The sequence below is a fragment of the Phoenix dactylifera genome, chromosome 17, assembly GCF_009389715.1.
Source record: "Phoenix dactylifera cultivar Barhee BC4 chromosome 17, palm_55x_up_171113_PBpolish2nd_filt_p, whole genome shotgun sequence".
NCBI lineage: Eukaryota > Viridiplantae > Streptophyta > Magnoliopsida > Arecales > Arecaceae > Phoenix > Phoenix dactylifera.
The window spans coordinates 6,912,416-6,929,899 of NC_052408.1; the positions used below are offsets into that span (position 1 = coordinate 6,912,416).

Genomic DNA, 17,484 nt, shown 5'->3' on the forward strand with positions numbered 1-17,484 from the left:
TGACTCGCGCCCTTGGAGCTAGCTCCTCCGAGACACTCTCGCCGCCCTCTAGGTCCGTCCACCTCGACCTAAAAAACTGCTCCAGTGTCTGTTTAATGTCATCCAGATCCTCCGTCATCTGACCACTACTGTTTCTGATCCTGTAGATTCGGCTCCTCTATTTTCGGATGATGATGGACTGGTGGAAGAATCTTGTTTTTCTGTCATCCTCTGTAATTCACTAAATCTGCGATTTTTGCCTCCAAAAATGAATGATGCCGCAATAGCAAGGATCGAAGCACTCCCCAATCTGTCTTAGATAGCTCGGGCCCGCTTGCGCAACAGTGGCTTTGAGAGCCATGCAGACCGATGAATCGGTAGTCGGAATGCTTTGAGATCTTTGCGGATAGCGATCCGACGGGTCAAGTCGCGGGAGAAGATGGATCATTTTTTCGTACGAAAAGTACAACCCGAACCCAGTTCTGAGCTGGTACGCGCTGAAACGTGGCGCGGACAAGATATAACGCAAATCCCCAGAAGCCGTCGGAGAGGAAACCAGAGACACCCAAATGGATGGAACCACCTCGCTGATCGGAACCCGCCACCGATCTCTCCCTCCGTCGCCATGCTTCTCTCGGAGACCCTCCCCTTGTCCTCTTCCATCTCTCTTCCTCCTCTCTTGTTCTCTCCCCACCACCGCCCCCTACCGGGGAGTCTCCCTCATCGCCAGGGCGGAGCTGCCGGAGGGCGAGACGGGGCCGACCGCTGACAAAGGCTCCACTTCCTCGCCTCCTCCAACTCCACCCAAGAAGCCGGGTGGCAAGGGAACCGGATTTGGCGGCGGCCTCGACGCCAAGAAGAAGCAGAGAGGTAAAGAACGGGGTTCTGTGATCCGACGCTCTCCGGTAAAAAGGTCCTCGATGCCCTACTCGGGTAGCAAAAAAGAGGACCAAGGGCAGCAGAGTGTCAACGAGAGCGCCTTTCTCCTCACCTGGTTAGGCCTCGGCTTTCTGATCCTTATCGAGGGTGTTGCCTTGGCTGCATCAGGTACTCTCCGTCTTCTTTGACCTGCACTGCTGCTCGTAACCAATCGATCATTTAAGGAAAAGGAAGAAGTGCTAGAAGTTTTAGGTCTGGAAGATTCGTTTCTCTTATCTTGTTGGAAAAGAGCCTCTATCTTGTCAACCAGCATTTTTGGAGTTATAAAGCATTAAGCTTGATTGTTAAATGAACCTGAATAGTCATTGACGGGGATAGGAATTTGGGAGCTGCCATGCATAGAGTTTTCATGTCTCCTCACCATGATCTACAAATTGGCATGGAATCACAATTGTAGGAGCGATTCTATCTCTTCAGTTTCGTGACAGAAAAAAAATATAACATTCCTAGTGTACCCCTGCACCTGGAATGAAGAGAGAATTGGGGGAAAACAGGCCAACGCTAAAGCCTTGAATCTCTTAGCCATCCCACTTCCCTTCGCTTGCCTGCCCGATGTAATGGCAGTTGTACCATAAACGTCTTTGAGGAGAATTACACTAGAATCTATTGGAGATTTGAGCGGTCAATGGGGGAGTTATGTTAACCAAGGGGTGTCAAAGAGTGGTTGGGTGAGTAGATGTAGACTGATGGTTGGTCATGCAAGACCAAAAGATGTCTGTGACACTTGGACACTTTGTATCCACCTCCAAAAATCTGTGTCGGATATATATTTGACTCTGGTACATATCAGACACTTGGATACTTATGATGTTCCTTGGTAGCCACTTTTAGAGAAAATATTGAGCTCTTTTAACAATGAGTTTGATCCTCAATACTTAGATCCATATTCTATACATTCGTCTGGATAATAGGACACAACTTGATTATTCTAATTAAATATTAAATCATGACTGGATCCATTTTTCTATAAATTATGTGACTGCACGGCTTCTAAATTACTCATCAGCAATAAATCTCAAGTCATATAATTAGCATATTTCCTGTCGGAGTTTTGGAGTTGAAAACAAGATGCAATTTTTTTAATTTTTACAGCCATATGTTAAGATCTTGTTCTTGTGTTTTCTAAGACATTTCTATCTAAAAAGATGAATAACTCAAGAGATAGTATATGAATCTCTTGATGTACCAAATAAAGTATTTGTTTCATTAGACATGCTATATATGGGACTGTATTGGTGAAAACTAGAACTTTTGCATATAGAGCTTTATATTCATCATTCATCTAATTTATAGTTGATTCATATTTCAATTACCAGTGTCTTTTATATTTTTAGAAGTTCTTGAAGAAATCTGAGAAAAGTCTTACAATATACAATTCAATCACCTATCCGAGCTAATCTCCTCTCTGCTTTCTGAACTTAATCCCTATCTTAATAGCAATTGTAGCATGAGCCAATATAGACTGGCTGCATAACCCACACTTAATTTTTGAAGAAATTATATAATTTTTAGTTGCTAGATAACTGTCCATTATAGGACAAACCTCGTCTCTTTTCCATTGATAATACATATACAATTGTTTGCTTTTGATGTTTAGGCTCACATGAATTACCCAGAAGCAATATTCAATTTCTAAAATACTATGACCTTCTTACTGAATTCTTTTTAATCAAGGCTTAAGAAGGATATTTACTCTTATTATGAGGTCATTAAAATGGTAAATTGGATACTCTAGTTTCAGGGAGAAGTTGCTATCAGGTCAGATCAGGTTAAGTATGTCCTACCTGTTACCTCAAGTCTACCCATCCAAGAATTAGTTTAGTTCTATGTCCAGGTAGTATTGGATCAAGGTTGTTGGACTATGGGTCTTTTCCAATATAAATTTAACCAACTTTCTAGATTTTCAAAATTTTTCCTTTGATTTTATTTTTACCACTGGTGGATGAATGCTTCCTTTTTACCTTTTTTTTTTTTTGATTATGAGATTGTTTACAACACTTCAAAAGTTATATAACTGTTCGGCTGCGGTATCAAAATGCAAAATCTCACCCGAGTCTAGGGGAGTTGATCCATGAACTATGTACGCTGCTCTTACAAATGTTGGTGGCCTAGTCAACCATCCATTGGCTTCTCTATACACATGTTTGATGCTTAACATCAGCATCATCCTCATCATGACCTTGATATCCTTTAGCAGTGTCTGACCTCCAAGGGACTCATTCACCCTGCTTGATCACTGGGTAGGGTGAGGGAATCACTTTTAGTGATGGCATTGATTAGGTTTTTATGCACAAATTGGACAGCTCTCCTCATGGCCCAAGCTTTGGCAAACAATGGACAATCTGCAGGAACAACCATTCCTGCATCACAAATTAAGCATTCTTTGTTATGTCTAGCTACCAAACAAGCCCCTGCAAAAGGAGAGTAATCGGGATAAGAACCATTAGTTTTAATCTTTATGCACCTAGGGTCAAATGGGAATTGTTATGTCTAGCTACCAAACAAGCTCCTGCAAAAGGAGAGTAATCAGGATAAGAACCATCAGTATTAATCTTTATGCATCTAGGATCAAATGGTTCCCATTTGATCCAAATAGAGCCTTTGTCTTGTCATGGTCATTATGGGTCCTTTCATAGTCCTTCACCATCATGAGGGCCATTATGGCAGTAGCAATTGGGATTCCCTGCCATAAAGAGAAACTTATTAGCATGCTTCAGTATGAGCAGAAGTCTAGATGCAACAACATCTAAGAATTTATTCATATTCACTTGGGATCATTATCGAGAAGCTAACTGCCTGATGTCCCTTCATGTGGAATATGGTTCCGGATCATATTTCGTGTAAACCTCCAATTTTTCAATGCTAGAGAGCTCTTGCAAGGTTTATGCTCATGTTGTGAGAGATGGGCTAGGTTGGGAAAAGTCTTTCTCCATTGTGTTGAGGCTAGAATTTTCTTGCTGCTAAAAAAAATTCTGAAAATTATTTCTGCAAATTATTTGATGGAATTAAATCATGATTTACATGAGTTAAATTGCTAAATGCTAAGGAATGTAAATTCGGTTGTGGTAGCATGTTAATTACACGATAAAAGAATATAGCAGAATTCCTTCTGTTGGAATTTTCTGAAACCTAAAACCTGTTATAGTTTTACTGAAATTGTATCAGGTTACTACAGAATTTTTGTATTTGCTGAACCTGTTTATGTTTGCTGAAATTCTGTTACATGCAGGCTGAAATTATTCTCTGCACGTTCAGGTCTTGTTAGTAGCAAAGTCCAGCATTGAATATTCAATCTTATACACTGCTGAACCTGTTTTATTGCCTTTTGTTTTCTGCTTTAACTTGCTGGTTGTTAGTTTTCTTTCTAGAAACAGTTGGAAAACATTCCATTCTCTGTAGTCATGTCTTAGACAAACTGATGCGATCCGATAGAATTTGATCAGTATCCCAAGATTCTTGACTCTTCTTGATTTCTGGAAGGATAGTTCCGACCTGATTGCAGACACGATTTCTAAAGATCCGTCCGTCAGATCGATCTCAATTTTGGATATGTTGTAGATCTCCGCGTTAGCTTTCCAGCGGTAGGTCGTGAGTCTAGAGAGGATGTCGGGATCTTAAGATATCAGCCTCCGACTGATGACTGCGCAGGGAAGGACGGGCTGATAATCCAACGGGATGGAGTTGTTTGTAGAGGCTGGAAGAGATCAAGGAGGAGAGGAAGAAGAGGGAGGAGGTGGCTGGCCTCTCGGGACAGAGGTGGGGCAGCCGGATGAAGGAGGGGGCGGCGGCCTTGGACGGCGGCCTAGGGAGAGGGGGAAGGCGTCGCAAGAAGAGAAGAGAGAAGGGAAGAGAGCTAGGGCAAAAGCCTTTCAATTAATTTTTGCATGCTGAAATAGGTGCTCACCACATCTATTTATAGGTGGCTACCTGACCCCTTAACTTGATTTGATCTAATTGAATTCAAGAAACAACTAAACCCAAAGCGACTCTAATAAAGGCCAAGTCGGCTAACCCGAGCAAGGCTATGCTGAAATGAAATTAACATCAAGGACTCAAAAGCAAAATAACCAAATGATTAAGTCCGAGGCGGTCTAGTGGATCCAACCGCATCACTCCACCACGCTTCCCTTAACCTTGTCCTCAAGGTCGAAAGTCAGGGAAACGATCAAGTATCTCAGTCTCAAACTCCCATGTGGCCTGGTCTGCTGCTCTCCCCAGCCACTCCACTAGTATCTGGGTTTCCAGTCGTCCTTCTACTCGTATTCTGCGCTTCGCCAGCACTCGAACCGGCTCCACTACCTCGTCCTCCGGTGGCTCATGTATGATTGGGCCGACAGATGTCTTGGGTCCAAGCCGGGCCCTCAGAAGCGACACGTGGAATACCGGGTGAACTCTCGATGTAGTCGGCAAGTCCAAGCGATACGCCACGGGTCCAATGCGCTCCATTATCTGAAAGGGCCCATAGAAGCGATGAGAGAGCTTCTGGTTCGCCATGGGCCGCAGTGTCAACTGTCGATAAGGCTGCACCTTGATGTATACCCAGTCGCCCACCTCGTATACTGGATCTCTGTGCTTCCGATCATGCAGCTGCTTCATCCTGTTCTGCGCAGTCGTTATGTGGAACTTTAACCGCCGTAAGGTAGCATCGTGGTCTAAGAGCTCAAAATCTGCCTCTGTCCGGTCCGCATGTGACAGTGGATCATAAACTCGCAGCGTTGGTGGTACTCGTCCATACACCGCCTCAAAGGGTGTCATCCCTATGGCTGAGTGGAAAGCGGTGTTGTACGAATACTCGGCCCAAGGTAAATAAGAAAGCCACTCTCGGGGCCGATCACCAATCATACAGCGCAAGTACTGCTCGATGCAGCGGTTTACCACCTCCGTCTGCCCATCGGTCTGAGGGTGGTAAGCCGAGCTCATGGCAAGCTTCGTCCCTTGCTGTTTGAAGTAAGCCTGCCAGAATGCGCTAACAAAAATGCGGTCACGATCAGAAACAATAGTCCGAGGCATACCATGTAATCGAGCAATGTCCCGTATGTAGACCTCTGCCACCCGTCGAGCAGAAAATGGATGTGTGAGCGCCGAAAAGTGGGCATACTTGCTGAGGCGGTCCACAACGACCATGATCACTGAGTACCCTCGAACTAATGGCAGCCCCTCAATGAAGTCCATCGACACATCCTCCCAAACCTGATCAGGAATCGGTAAAGGCTGAAGTAGACCCGCAGGTCGCAGTGAATCTGCCTTCGCCCTTTGGCACACATCGCATTGCTGTACATAAGCTCTGACCGCTGCCTTCATGCCTATCCATGTACAGCTCTGGCTCAGCCTCTTGTAAGTCCTGAAAAATCCCTCGTGTCCAGCAAAAGGAGTATCATGGAAGTGCTGGATCAATACCTGCCGCATGGCTGAATCGGTGGGCAGGCGGATCAACCCATGGTCCAGAATCAACCCATCTCGGTCCTCCATCTCGGGATGACTGCTCGGGTCTGCTGCCAACTCCCTCTGGATCTGTACTAGGTCCGGATCCCGGCATGTGGCGGTCCTCAAGTCTGAAATAAAAGAAAAAACCGGCGTAGTCAAAGCCACCAACTCGCCGGACTCGGAATGGCGCGATAGTGCATCCGCCACTCGATTTTCTACGTCCTTTTTGTACACCATCTCATAGTCGTAGCCGAGAAGCTTCGACACCCACCTCTGGTGGGCTGGAGTATGTATGCGCTGCTCAAGAAAAAATGGAAGGCTCTGCTGATCAGTCCGAACGATGAATCGGCGGCCGATAAGGTACGGCCTCCACTTTGTGACTGCATGGATGACCGCCATCATCTCCCTCTCATATGTGGACAGCGAGCGGGTCCTAGGGGACAACGCCTTGCTCATGAAAGCAATTGGCCGTCCCTCCTGCATCAAAACAGCACCAATGCCGGCACCGGAAGCATCGCACTCGACTACAAACGGTTTGGCGAAATCGGGTAGCGCCAAAACCGGGGCCGTCGTCATGGCTTCCTTGAGCTTCTCGAACGCTTCCATCGCTGCCTCGGTCCATCTAAACTCGCCCTTTCGCAGCAACAGGGTCAGTGGCGCGGCGATCTTTCCATATCCCTCCACAAACCGGCGGTAATAACCGGTTAGGCCCAAAAATCCTCGCAGCTCCTTTTGGTTCTTGGGTAGCGGCCACTCGGTCATGCAATATATCTTTGCTTGGTCCGGCTCCACACCTGCAGCAGAGATGACATGGCCTAGGTACTCGACCTTCGGCTCGGCCCATAGGCACTTGGATCGCTTTACCTTCAATTGATTTCTGCGCAGAATTTTCAGCACTTCCTCTAAGTGCTCTAGGTGCTCCTGCCATGAACGACTGTAAACCAGTATGTCATCGAAGAATACAAGGACATACCATCGTAGTAATGGTCTGAATATGTCATTCATGAGCCCCTGGAATGTCGCTGGTGCATTGGTGAGGCCGAACGGCATCACCCGGAACTCATAATGGCCATCGTGTGTCCGAAACGCCGTCTTGTGCACATCTTCGGGCCTGACACGGATCTGGTGGTATCCGGCACGGAGATCAAGTTTGCTGAAGTATTCCGCACCAGCAAGCTCATCCAACAGCTCCTCAATGACTGGAATCGGATACCGATCCTTAACGGTGATCGCGTTAAGTGCCCGGTAGTCGACGCAGAATCGCCACGTCCCGTCCTTCTTATGTACCAGCAGCACCGGCGATGAATATGAGCTTTTACTGGGCTGAATGATGCTGCTCTCCAACATCTCTCGTACCATCTTTGAGATCTTCTGAACGTGCGGGTAGCGGTAAGGCCTCACATTCGCCGGTTCTGCTCTCGGTACAATCTCTATGTGATGATCGTGCTCCCTCTCGGGTGGAAGACCATGAGGCTCCTCAAATAAATCTGCGAACCCCGGTAAGAGAGCAGCCAAATCAGTAGGTATACCTGCCTCCGTCGTGGTCTCCGTCGACAGAGGTAAGAGCTGCATCAAGTAGCTGTGCGTGCCGGGTCCGGGCAAGCCGACTAGGGGCTGAAGTGCAGCCCTTGGGCTAGGCCGAATGCCATCCAATCTAACTCGCCGTCCGCTCCGTCTGAAAGTCACCCACATCTCGGCGAAGTCGAATGTAACCGGGCCAAGACTCTGCAGCCATTGCGTACCAAGGACCAAATCAGCTCCTCGTAATGCCAACGGATAGAGATCGAGCTTGAATTGGCTGCCCTGGATCGTCAAAGTGATGCCTCGGCATATGCCCTCCGCCCTCAACGTGGCTCCGTCACCCAATGCCACGTCGAAGCCCAATGTCGGCTCTGCTATGAGACCGATCTGTTTGACGAGCCTCTCATCCAAAAAATTGTGGGTGCTGCCCGTATCTATGAGGATACGCACCACACGTCTTTTGATCATGCCGTCCACGCGTAGCGTTTTCGGTGTCGCCGATCCGGAGTAGGCATGCAATGAAATCTGAGGTGGCACGTCCTTTTCCTTGGCCTCTAAATCTTGGGGCTCGTCCTCAGCAACCTCATCACCATCTTCAGCCACGGCCTCGTCCTCCAATCCATCGATCAACATCACCGCTCCGACGGGCCGCGCACACCGGTGTCCCGGTGTAAATTTCTCATCGCAGCGAAAACATAGGCCTTTTGCTCGACGTTCCTCCACTTGTGCTGGTGTCAAGGTCCTCCCGGGTGGACGCTCAACCCTCTTGACGTCACCTGACAAGCGAAGAGGGGTCCTCGGCCCTGTGTTGGCTGCTGCAACCGTCGGCGCTCTCGGCTGGCCGATGGAGCCCCCTGCGGTTTGGCCGGCCCGGGGGTTGGTCCAGCTGCCCCGTGCCGCTGATCGAGTGGTCTTGATCTTCTCTTCCACCATTAGGGCCAAGGCAAAGGCATCCTCCAGAGATTGTGGCCGCAAAGTCCTCACCTCGGCTTGAATGTCGACACGAAGTCCTCCGAGGTATACGCTTTTCAATGCGGAGTCGCTCCACCCCACCACTCGGTTGCTGATCCTCTCAAACTCCTCTTGAAAGGCTCTAACAGTAGTCTTTTGGGTGACCCTTGATAGCATAGACTGGAAGTCATCGTACTCGGTAGGGCCGAAACGCCGACAAATTGCTGCAGAAAAATCCTCCTAACCGTTGAAAGGTCGGGCTCGGTCGGCGGTTTGAAACCATCGCAGGGCGGTCTCTTCTAGGTGAAAAGATGAGATCAATACCTTTTGGTCCTCCGCTGTGCCATGGTAGTGAAAGAACCGCTCAGCTCGATACACCAATCGAGAGGATCGCCGTCTTTAAACTTGGGAAATTTCAGCCTAAGAGTCAGTCCGCGATTTCCTCCCTCTCGATCTCCATTACGGTCCCGATCTCGTTCATATCCTCGGCGTGGGTACTCCCCCACACGCTGGTTCCTCATCTGAAAATTCTGGTTGGGATCATCCTCCATATCCGACCCGTCGTCGATGCCAATCGGGCTCATCCCCCGAGCCCTAGCACGTGCGCCAATCGGTATGAGCTCGGGTCGAGGTCTAGGTCGATCTTCTCCTTGGTCCAGCCGCATCTCCTCTGGTGGGTTGGGAAGGAGAGGCTCACGAGGAGGGGGTCCCCTCCGTCCTGGTCGTCCACGGGTAGGGGTCGGAGATTCCACCCAGGTCCGACGCGGAGCTCCCCCCGGTGGAGTTTCTTGCCGCTGATTTAGCAATAGTTGCAACATCATCTCGATATGGCGTTGCGTGGTATCCATCTTCTCCATCAATTGTTGTTGGCTCTGCTGCATAGTTGTTTGATTCCCACGCAAGAACTCCAAGAGACGGTCGGTGGAATCAAGATCGGGTCTCAGGTCCGCCGAGGCCGCGGGTGATCGCGAGCCTTCTCGATGTGGGTCGACGCCCCTTGAAGATGCCGCTTCTTGCTGCTTCGAGATTGTAGAGCGGGTGTTCACCATCTTCCAAGGCCAAGGATTGAACTGCTCTGATACCAAATTGATGCGATCCGATAGAATTTGATCCGTATCCCAAGATTCTTGACTCTTCTTGATTTCTGGAAGGATAGTTCCGACCTGATTGCAGACACGATTTCTAAAGATCCGTCCGTCAGATCGATCTCAATTTTGGATATGTTGTAGATCTCCGCGTTAGCTTTCCAGCGGTAGGTCGTGAGTCTAGAGAGGATGTCGGGATCTTAAGATATCAGCCTCCGACTGATGACTGCGCAGGAAAGGACGGGCTGATAATCCAACGGGATGGAGTTGTTTGTAGAGGCTGGAAGGGATCAAGGAGGAGAGGAAGAAGAGGGAGGAGGTGGCTGGCCTCTCGGGACAGAGGTGGGGCAGCCGGATGAAGGAGGGGGCGGCGGCCTTGGACGGCGGCCTAGGGAGAGGGGGAAGGCGTCGCAAGAAGAGAAGAGAGAAGGGAAGAGAGCTAGGGCAAAAGCCTTTCAATTAATTTTTGCATGCTGAAATAGGTGCTCACCACATCTATTTATAGGTGGCTACCTGACCCCTTAACTTGACTTGATCTAATTGAATTCAAGAAACAACTAAACCCAAAGCGACTCTAATAAAGGCCAAGTCGGCTAACCCGAGCAAGGCTATGCTGAAATGAAATTAACATCAAGGATTCAAAAGCAAAATAACCAAATGATTAAGTCCGAGGCGGTCTAGTGGATCCAACCGCATCACAAACCCTCAAAGCAGGAAAACAGTAATAGATATCTGAAATTATAGATGGAACCTAGGGACAATTAAACTTAATTAGATTTCAAACCCCTACATAACAAGCGTGAAAATATAATCTCCTAATTTCAGAAACTTAGATCTAAAATTTAAAGCACCCCTCAGTCACTAGATCCAAAATTAAAGGCATTAAGTCGTAAACTTCTCTGAATAACATCTTTTATTACAGGTATTATAAATTATTTATTTGTGAATTTTAATCTTGTAATTATAAATCTCTTCCATCTATGGTTACGGACAAGAATAGCGTGTTTTCAAGAATATATTAAATCTTGTGATCTGCCAAACCTTGCTGTATATACCCTTATTTGTTAAAACATCAGCCTTGTTAAGTATATTTAAAACCAATCGAAAATAGCCTCTTTTTATGATCTCAGTAGTTCTAAGCAGATGACAAAATTAAACAGGATATTGGCTCAACATAGCTTTTGTCAGCCATATTATACCCTACACCTTGTAGTGAGCCAGAGAGAGGATTTAATAATGCACATGGTAGTGTGCTAATCCTTCATCTTCTTTTTTTTTTTTTTGGATACATCGGCGGCCCACACAACGGGTGTGAGTACTGCCCAAAGAGTCAGATAATAAAAGACAATGCAATAGAGATAAAACATAAGCATGGTTCTTCCAGATAAAACCTCCGGAGTGATGAGCCGCATAGGATGCTACCCAATTTGCTGCACTGTTGGCCTCTCTGAACACATGGGTAGCTTGAGAGGCGCCGCATTTGTCTAAGAGACGGCGAATGCTATGGAGCAATCCCATCCCCCCGACAGCACTCTTGAGACCCTGGATCCCCTCAATCACTGTTGTGAAGTCCCTCTTGAGGATGAAACGGTCCGTCCTCAGCATCCGTCTTGCATAGGAGACACCCTTCTAGGCAGCTCTGATCTCGGTACCAGTGATAGACTGATCGAAGATCCGCCGTCTTTCGGCTGCCACGAGTCTGGCCTACTGATTCCTGATAACAAAGCTGATGCGGTAGCAACCCTCTTCCTTTACACTACCATCGAAATTCATCTTGAGAAACCAGGGAGTGGGATAATTCTGGACGCTGCTAGAGCGGAATGAGAGCCCTAGATTTTTCTAGCCAACCCAAGGAAAGATGACGCAGTAGTATCAAGGACCTTTGTCGCATGAAGTAGGGACCTGTTCACCACCACTCTCGGGTGCGCACCCCGGTCCTCAAATACTCGGGCATTCCTATCTAGCCAGCAATGGTAAGCTAGATAGGTTGCTCGAGTCTCCTGCTCCAGAAGTCCAGGTCGTCGAGAGGACTTAGCTAAGAAGTCCTTTGTCGATATCCATCCTAGACGCAACCCCATTGAAGCCGGGACGCACTCTCAGATCATAGTAGCCCGCTGACAGTCGAAAAGGACATGGTGGATAGTCTCCTCTGCCTCCTGACAGGCCCAACAACCTAGAGAGATGTCCACCCTCTGTTGTGCTAACACTCCCCTGGTGGACAGACAACCCCAGGCCAGCTTTCAGATAAACATGGCCACTCGGAGGTGGATGTGCAGCCTCCAGATCCACCTCCCCTCAATCTGTCGTGCTGTAGTCCTGAATAGCTTGAGAAGATCTCGATTCCGCACCTCCGGTCTGCCAGTCCTACCCCACACCCTTTTATCCTCCGCCTCGCCTACCGGGATTAGCACCATCAGCACCCGCTCTGCCAACTACCCTCCAAATGTCTGCCGTACAAGGTCCACATCCCAGTCTCACTCGCCAGGGGCAAATAGGTCACTGACCCTGCACCTCTTCAGCTCGCCTAGGTCAACATAGGTGGGCCATCTGCTCAAAGGTACGTCAGCCAGCCAGCAGTCCCCCAAAGCATCCACCGCACGCCCATTGCCAATCTCCCATCCGATCTCCGGAGTCACCAAGGGAGCACGGGAGCATATCTTCCTCCAAAGAAAGGAGCTGTGCCGACCCACTCGGAACATTGTCGGATCCGCTGGATCCCCATACTTGGCCCTTCACCTTCCACTTTTACTCTTAAAATCGATTCTAAGCACACCCAATCTATAGCTAGATTACCATAGCAACATTCAGGTGCACTATTGGATTGCTTTTATGATTTTTAATTTCTGAGGAAAAATTCCAAAGAACTTTGAGATGCTTCAAAAGCTGTCAATCCTCCACCTTCCATCTATACCCTTAAGATTCACTCCAGGCATGCTCAATCCATAGCTAGAGCCCTTGAAGAAATAGATAATCAATGCAAAAATCAAATGCACTATTGGACTGCTTGTGTGATATATATATATATATATATAGAGGATGATAGTGTTATTTTGATTATTAACACAACCATTAAGAAAATATCTAATTAAATACTACAAGTTAACATGATACATCATTATTGAGTTCGACACTCTCGATACATTAGAAGAATGAGATCAAGATGTCTTTCAAGGATTAATAATGAGATAAAATTTGCGATAGAAAAGGGATAGTGAATTCTAAATTCTAATTCAGCAAAGTTTCAAGTGAAACGTACTCTTAAGGGCACAATAGTAATTTTCATTGTTAATAGTATGTAGCACTACCATGGCATACATTCAAAATTGCTTGAAGTATATTTCATTGAATGTATGGATGAATCTAACCTTAAGATGCAGCAAAGTGTGGAATGAGTCGACCCTAAGAAAGGTGGAGTCGACCCTGGCACATCATGGAACCATCAGGCACACCTCTGGAAAATGGCACGGATGAACAGTAGTGGAGTCGACCCCAAGTATGCTTGAGTCGACCCCATCTTCAAGCCTCAAGAAAACAAGTCTCTGAAATTTACTGAGAGGGCCGACCTCAACCTTCCTTGAGCCGACCCCAGATGGAGCCGATCCCAGGAATGCTTGAGTCGACCCCAATGGAGTCGACCCCAACTGAACATGAGTCGACCCCAAGGCTAGGTCGTTCAAAACTGTCTCTGGAATCCCTGAGAGGGTCGACCCTAATGGAACTTGAGTCGACCCCAAAAAGTGTTGAGTCGACCATAGTGAAAAATAGCTGAAATACAAGGTTCTGTTATCCCTGAGAGGGTCGACCCCACTGTAGCAGGAGTCAACCCCAGTGAAAGTTGGGTCGACCCCACTGGAAGTTGAGTCGACCCCAAGTCTGATGAACAGTGGTTTGAGTCGACCCCAGAAAAGTTTGGGTCGACCCCAGCACGGGCAGAAGCATAACGGCTGGTTCTGCATAAGTACTTTTTGACCTCCCAACAGCAAGTAACGGCTAGTTTTTTAAATCTAACCAATGGAGGGTGGCCAATGGATGAGGAAAAGTATTTAAAGTGACACTATTCATCAGAGAAGACATCCTTTTGCAAAATATCAAAGCTTACACAAGAAAGAAAAGAGCCCTAATTTTCTTCATCCAAGTGCTTCATTCAAAGAGCCAAAAGGAAGTGGTTGAGCAGATTCTAAGAGACATTAAGAGCTCCATCAACCCTTGAAGAGTGAAGCAATCTTGACAAAGAAGAGAGAAGTCTCATCAAAGCGATAACTATATTCTAAACTCTTCTTTGTAGCTCATAGTTGTTATATTTACTCATCTAGGAGTTTCAGCTTTTCTATTCTTAATTATCTTGTAAAAGTTTGTTGGTGAGCCTGTAAAACCAATGGTGTAGGTTTGTTGGTGAACCCGTAAAACCAACTGTGAAGGTTTGTTGGTGAGCCCGTAAAACCAACATAGGTTTTTGGTGATCCCGGAAAACCAAAATGTAAAGGTTTTTGGATTGTGAGCCCGGAAAACAATCCAACTGTAATCCGCGGGATTATAGTGAATTCCCAAGGGGTCGCTTGGGGAGTGGACGTAGGTGCTTAGGAGAGCACCGAACCACTATACTTCTTGTGTGTTTGCATTGTGTATTGTTTTAACTTCACTCCCCCTCTTGGCTTGTCACCTTGGGCAACAAGTGGTATCAGAGCAAGGTGCTCTCATAGTATTTGTTGATCTTACAATCAAGAGACAAAGATCATGACAACCCAAGTAGGATGGTCTATGAGAGAGGGGCAATCCACAAATAGACCTCCTCTGTTTAATGACACTAATTACACATACTGGAAGGCTAGGATGAGGATATTCATTCAAGCTCTAGACTATGACTTGTGGAATATCATAACTAGAGGACCACACACACCTACAATTAGTATAGAGGGCACAATCATTCCCAAACCAGAAATGGATTGGAATGAGAGTGATAGAAGACTAGCACAACTAAATGCTAAAGCAATTAATGTACTTTACTGTTCACTAGATGTAAGTGAATTTCATATAATATCTACGTGCATCTCCGCGAAAGAAATTTGGGATAAACTGGAGGTTACACATGAAGGAACTAATCAAGTCAAGGAGTCAAAAATAAATATATTAGTACATAAGTATGAGTTGTTTAAAATGGAATCCACTGAGTTCATAACTGAAATGTTTACTTGATTCACGAAAATCATAAATGGGCTGAAGAGCTTAGGAAAGTCTTATACTAACTCTGAACTAGTGCGAAAAATTCTGGGGTCTCTACCAAGAGTTTGGGAGGCCAAGGTAACTGGAATTCAAGAAGCAAATGACCTCAATACACTGCAATTGGAAGAACTTCTAGGATCACTTATGACCCATGAGTTGACCATGAGGCAAAATTCAGAAGATGAGGTCAAGAAAAGAAAGACCATTGTCTTGAAATCTACCACTCCAAAGCAGGAAACTGAATAAGAAGAATCTGATGATGAGGAGGAATATGATGAAGAAGGAATGACTATGCTTGCAAGAAAATTCAGAAAATTTATGAGAGCAAAGAAGAAATTTCATAAAAGGAAGCCCTTCCTCAAAGGTAGCTCAAGCAAGGAAAAGGGTAAGGACAAAGAAAAGGAAAGGGAAACGCCAATTTGCTATGAGTGTAACAAGCCTGGGCATTTCAAGATAGATTGTCCGGAATTGAAATGGATGGTAAGAAAACTTAAGAAGAGGAACCTCATGGCTGAATGGAGTGAAAGTGAGGAGTCAAGTTTGAAAGAGGAAGATCAACAAGAGACGGTCCAAATCTGCTACATGGCTAATGACGATGAGGTAGATTCTGAACTTGAATGTGATTTTACAGTAGAAGAGTTACATGATGCATTTTTAGAACTCATGGAAGAACACAAGAAATTAATCAATAAAAATAAAGTTCTAAAAGATGAAAATCAATCTCTTATCAAAGAAAAGCTAAAATTATCTAATGACTATGAAACATTAAGTAAGAGATTCACCAATGAAACCAAAAGTCAAATTGCTGAAAATGTCAAGTTAAAAGGAGATGCAGAAAAATACAAATCCTTAGTGGACAAGCTTACACTTAGCTCAACTAAATTAAATATGATTCTTGATAGTCAAAAAGCTGTATATGATAAAGCTGGGTTAGGATATAAAACAAATAGGAAACAAAAATACTTAAAGAACATATTTGTGAAAGCCAAAAATAAAAATATAACTTGTCATTGCTGCAATAAAGTAGGACATAAAGCATATGAATGTAATTATAGAAAGTCTAGCTACAACAAATTGAGTGATAATTATAAGCTAAAATTCAAGAAAATTTGGGTTCCAAAAGGAACATTAAGTACTAAACCTAAAGGACCCAACATAGTTTGGGTACCTAAAGCATATTCTTGATTTTGATTGCGGGGGTGTCTTGCAGCTAATAAGGGGGATAAACGATGGTATCTAGATAGCGGCTGTTTAAGACACATGACAGGTGACGTAGAACAATTTGTCACCTTGGAATCTAAGAAGGGTGGAGTGGTAACCTATGGAGATAATGGAAAAGGACTTATCATTGGAAAGGGTAAAATTTATATTACTCCATCCACCTTTATAGAAAATATTTTATTAGTTAATGGTCTGAAACATAACCTACTTAGCATAAGTCAATTTTGTGATAAAGGTTTTAAAGTCACATTTGAAGCCTCAGTATGCATAATCACAAATCCTAAAGATAATAGCATTGTACTTATAGGACAAAGGCATGGAAATATTTACATGGTAGATATTCATGATTTAGGCAAGAAAAATGGATTATGTTTAATTACTAATGAAGAAGGAAAAATGAAACAAGTTGGCTTTGGCATCGTAGACTAGGACATGCTAGTATGGACTTAATATCAAAACTAGTCAAGAAGGATTTGATAAAAGATGTGCCAAAATTGATCTTTGAAAAGGACAAAATCTGTGGACCATGCTCATTAGGAAAGCAAACAAAATCATCCTTCAAATCAAAGAATATAGTATCAACCACTAGGCCTTTTGAACTCATACACATGGATCTATTTGGACCTACTAGAACCGCGAGTCTAGGAGGGAAGAAGTATGGACTAGTTATAGTAGATGATTTTTCAAGATATACATGGGTTTCATTTCTTGCACATAAGAATGAAGCATTTTCAGCATTCTTGAAATATTATAAAAATATCATAACTAAAAAGAAGCTCACCTTAATAGCAATTCGAAGTGATCATGGAACTGAATTTGAAAATCAACACTTTGAAGAATTTTGTAATGAAAATGGTATCTCACATCAATTTTCAGCACCTAGAACGCCTCAACAAAATGGGGTTGTTGAAAGAAAAAATAGGACCTTGGCAGAAATTGCACGCACAATGTTGTGGGAGTCAAATCTTCCAAAATACTTTTGGGCTGAAGCTATAAGTACTGCTTGCCATATTCTAAATCGGGTTTTAATACGACCTATAATCAGGAAAATTTCTTATGAACTTTGGAAGAATAAGAAACCAACTGCTAAATATCTTAGAGTATTTGGATGTAGATGTTTCATTTTAAACAATGGCAAGGAGGA

At 45.1% G+C, this 17,484-nt stretch overlaps 1 protein-coding gene across 1 annotated transcript in view; it reads left to right on the forward strand.

Annotated features, from left to right (window-relative positions):
• Positions 1-477: 477 nt before the first annotated feature.
• Positions 478-17,484, forward strand: part of LOC120104191 (protein LOW PSII ACCUMULATION 2, chloroplastic) — a 28,717-nt gene continuing 11,710 nt past the window's right edge. The window contains exon 1 of the mRNA XM_039114820.1: positions 478-1,026. Coding sequence (XP_038970748.1) covers positions 549-1,026 — 478 coding nt within the window. The 5' untranslated portion in view covers positions 478-548. The remainder of the gene's footprint in view (positions 1,027-17,484) is intronic.